The sequence below is a fragment of the Phanerochaete carnosa genome, assembly GCF_000300595.1.
Source record: "Phanerochaete carnosa HHB-10118-sp unplaced genomic scaffold PHACAscaffold_7, whole genome shotgun sequence".
Classification (NCBI taxonomy): Eukaryota; Fungi; Basidiomycota; class Agaricomycetes; order Polyporales; family Phanerochaetaceae; genus Phanerochaete; species Phanerochaete carnosa.
In genome coordinates this window covers 568,470-571,207 of record NW_006767634.1, presented here as the reverse complement: position 1 = coordinate 571,207, position 2,738 = coordinate 568,470, and the positions used below count along the sequence as shown (strand labels likewise).

At 49.7% G+C, this 2,738-nt stretch overlaps 2 protein-coding genes across 2 annotated transcripts; both read left to right on the top strand.

The window, feature by feature from the left end:
• Window positions 1-439: 439 nt before the first annotated feature.
• PHACADRAFT_259257 (uncharacterized protein) lies at window positions 440-741 on the top strand. The gene has a single exon (XM_007397733.1). The coding sequence runs from the start codon at window positions 465-467 to the stop codon at window positions 654-656; it is 192 nt and encodes a 63-aa protein (XP_007397795.1). The 5' UTR covers window positions 440-464; the 3' UTR covers window positions 657-741.
• Window positions 742-2,067: 1,326 nt separating this feature from the next.
• Window positions 2,068-2,690, top strand: PHACADRAFT_259256 (uncharacterized protein). Its single transcript, XM_007397732.1, has one exon. The coding sequence runs from the start codon at window positions 2,320-2,322 to the stop codon at window positions 2,554-2,556; it is 237 nt and encodes a 78-aa protein (XP_007397794.1). The 5' UTR covers window positions 2,068-2,319; the 3' UTR covers window positions 2,557-2,690.
• The last annotated feature ends 48 nt before the right edge of the window (window positions 2,691-2,738 follow it).

Genomic DNA, 2,738 nt, shown 5'->3' with positions numbered 1-2,738 from the left:
GGAGCTTCTCTCCACAGATTCCAAGCGCACCATGTAGCCCATGCCAATGCGAGAGGGTTCATGAAACTCGTAACGGCGTAATGATATACAGTATGCGACATGAATGCGAGATAGAGGCTGTCGAGAATCCTAAACACATGCTCAATGGTATGAAAGTCGATAATTCCACATAACGTACCATAATAGAAGTATCTATGATCATCAGTCACCGGTAAGTTTGAAATCTAGATGACAAGCAATGGGAGGGTGCTTACGGCTCGTTTCATGAGGGGGATTTCACGAGGGCTCCGGTGAAGGTATACGTAAACTTGCACACTTGCGATGCCATATAATCTGTGAGAGTTGCTGTGAGAAATTCTTATCGACTCATAATACCTAGTGACACAAACACGGCTACCAGAATTTCGGCTGCTTGGTGAGTCAATCCGTGACAGCTTCCAGCAAGAAATGATGGTCGCGCACCTATGACCAAGGCACCAAGTGAGTTCCCTAGATGCAAGGGGGCCGAAGTAAGCGAAGGAGGCGTTGGTGGCGTTGGCTTAGACATGCTGGCTGCGTCTTGGGGGGTTGTCATAGAGGAAGTATTGACAGTTGTGTTGTACTTATGTGCACCGTCGGAAACTACAGATCCGAAAGGAGATCTCTGGTTCTGCTAACGACGCAAAGTCCTTAATTAATACGACGTACCACTCTACCCAACAGAAGGAACCTGAAGATAAACAGTTATCTGCATTTGCACAGCCATGCTTCGCTGTGCAGACGATGAATATCGGAAGCCTGAGGACAGAGGGGAAGTATTGCAGCGTGTCCAGGAAGATAACAATCAAGTCGATGACAGGAAAAAAGAGCGGCATCTAAATAATTGGAAATGGCGTAACGAAGGGGCCGCCACAATGCACTGGATGCTTGAACTCTGTCTTACTAGGCGCTGGGGCATCTGTCTCGGGAAATTCAAAGATATAGACCTGTTGTTAGAATGTGAGCTGTACTTCAACAAATATCGCATGTAGGGCAGACAAACCTCAGCCATGTAATAGCCTTACTGTTTGTGGAGATGCATACCGCGCGAGTCATACGGATAGGCATCTGTGCTATGCTGACTCATCTCGCCATAACCTGGATATGAAAGTAGTTCTTTGAGGCTGTGGGCTCAACGAATCTCATCGAGCAACTCTCAGCGTAGCGTGCGAAGAGGAGGAAGAAGATCCTGGTTCTTGTCGCAATGTACCGCCCGAACAGTAGGCCGGTGTATAGCGTGACTTTGAGAGTTAGATTAGTGGTCGAGATGGGCACAGGTGTGTCTCACAGCGGTGCTGCCGTGGGAATACAGTATGAGAAACACGAACCGAAAGGGGATTTCAGTTCCTAACATACCATCTCTCTGTCCGCGTGATACCAGCATAGATGTCTTCTGCGACGGACGGCATTTGCGGAGGTTAAGGGCCACGAAAGATTGCCTGCCTGAGGAGATGTTGAAGTGCGCATACAATTTGTGGATGAAGACAGTCGCGTATCACTTGAAATGGTACATCTTGAGGTAAGAGCTGTGAGGCGGAACAAGGGTATCTTCACGTAGCTGTTTTTAGGTTATGCCAGGATACATCTGTCAATCAGAGTTCAAACGGGCAAAAGCAGAAACTCGCCTCGTCTAGCACCGTGCCGGGTCGGACAACGAGATAACCATCTCCTCTCAGACTTCTTGCTCACCGCCTCATCTTGTGGGGGCCAAGTGAGGATTTGCACGACGCTCACTTTAATGACACGCCTAAGATGCCGCATGGCAGCCCTTAACAGGTTCAGCATGCACCTTTCTTATCACCTCTCGCGAGTCGCACGCGTATTCTACGTGGATGCGTACCATTGAGCCGGGACTTGTATGCTTTGGGAACAGATGATTATAAGACATGGATCCAGTAACTGAAGTTTACGCGCAATCTTACGCTGGAAGATGATCAGGATACGAATCGCGGGAGTGAGAGCATAAGTGGCGCCCAAACAGTATCACGTGGAAATCATGTGATTGAACATTGGCTCCCCGTCCCCGAGGTTCGTCCCTCCCTCACGCCTCACGAGTCATTACCCTCACTCCAACTCGCCTGGTCTTCGTGAATGAGTCTCAAGCTCCACAGTACGCCGCATGTGCTAAGGGTGAGATGAAGATCTGTCAATCTGGTCAACCAAGCGCGGCTTCGCGTATTCTGCTGGCTTAGGATCGAAAGTGGGTGAGATCTTCTTGGTACGTCTGCGACTGCGTTCATGTGGCGGTATATGCTGGCCTGGCGTGCAAGCTGTCTTACCGCAATCTTCAGCAACCCACTTATGAGGAGATTTGCTTTCACAGACATAAGGCTCTTTCTGGTCCTCGTGCGGGGCGCGTGCGGCGACCGCATCATCGTATTTGATTACTGTTCACTCCTGCCGGAACGTGCTCTACATAAAAGCCAATCATGTGTGCTACATGTGTCAGTGGCAGCATATCTCAAGCTTTTGCCAAAGAACGCTGGCTGGCAGTTCAGAACGGCACATGCATGGCACTGGAACCCACTCATACGGTGAAGGCGCATCGACTGTCGAGAACATCCAGTTCTACTATTCACTTCGCTAAAAAAAACTGTGCTGCACTCTTCTAGTGAATAAAATATGGTCGTTTCATCCTCGCACGGCTTTACCATCGCCGTTGCGCTGCACGCGCTCGCCGTTCACTTTCAGGACCCTCGGTGCGAAGTGATGCGATGCGG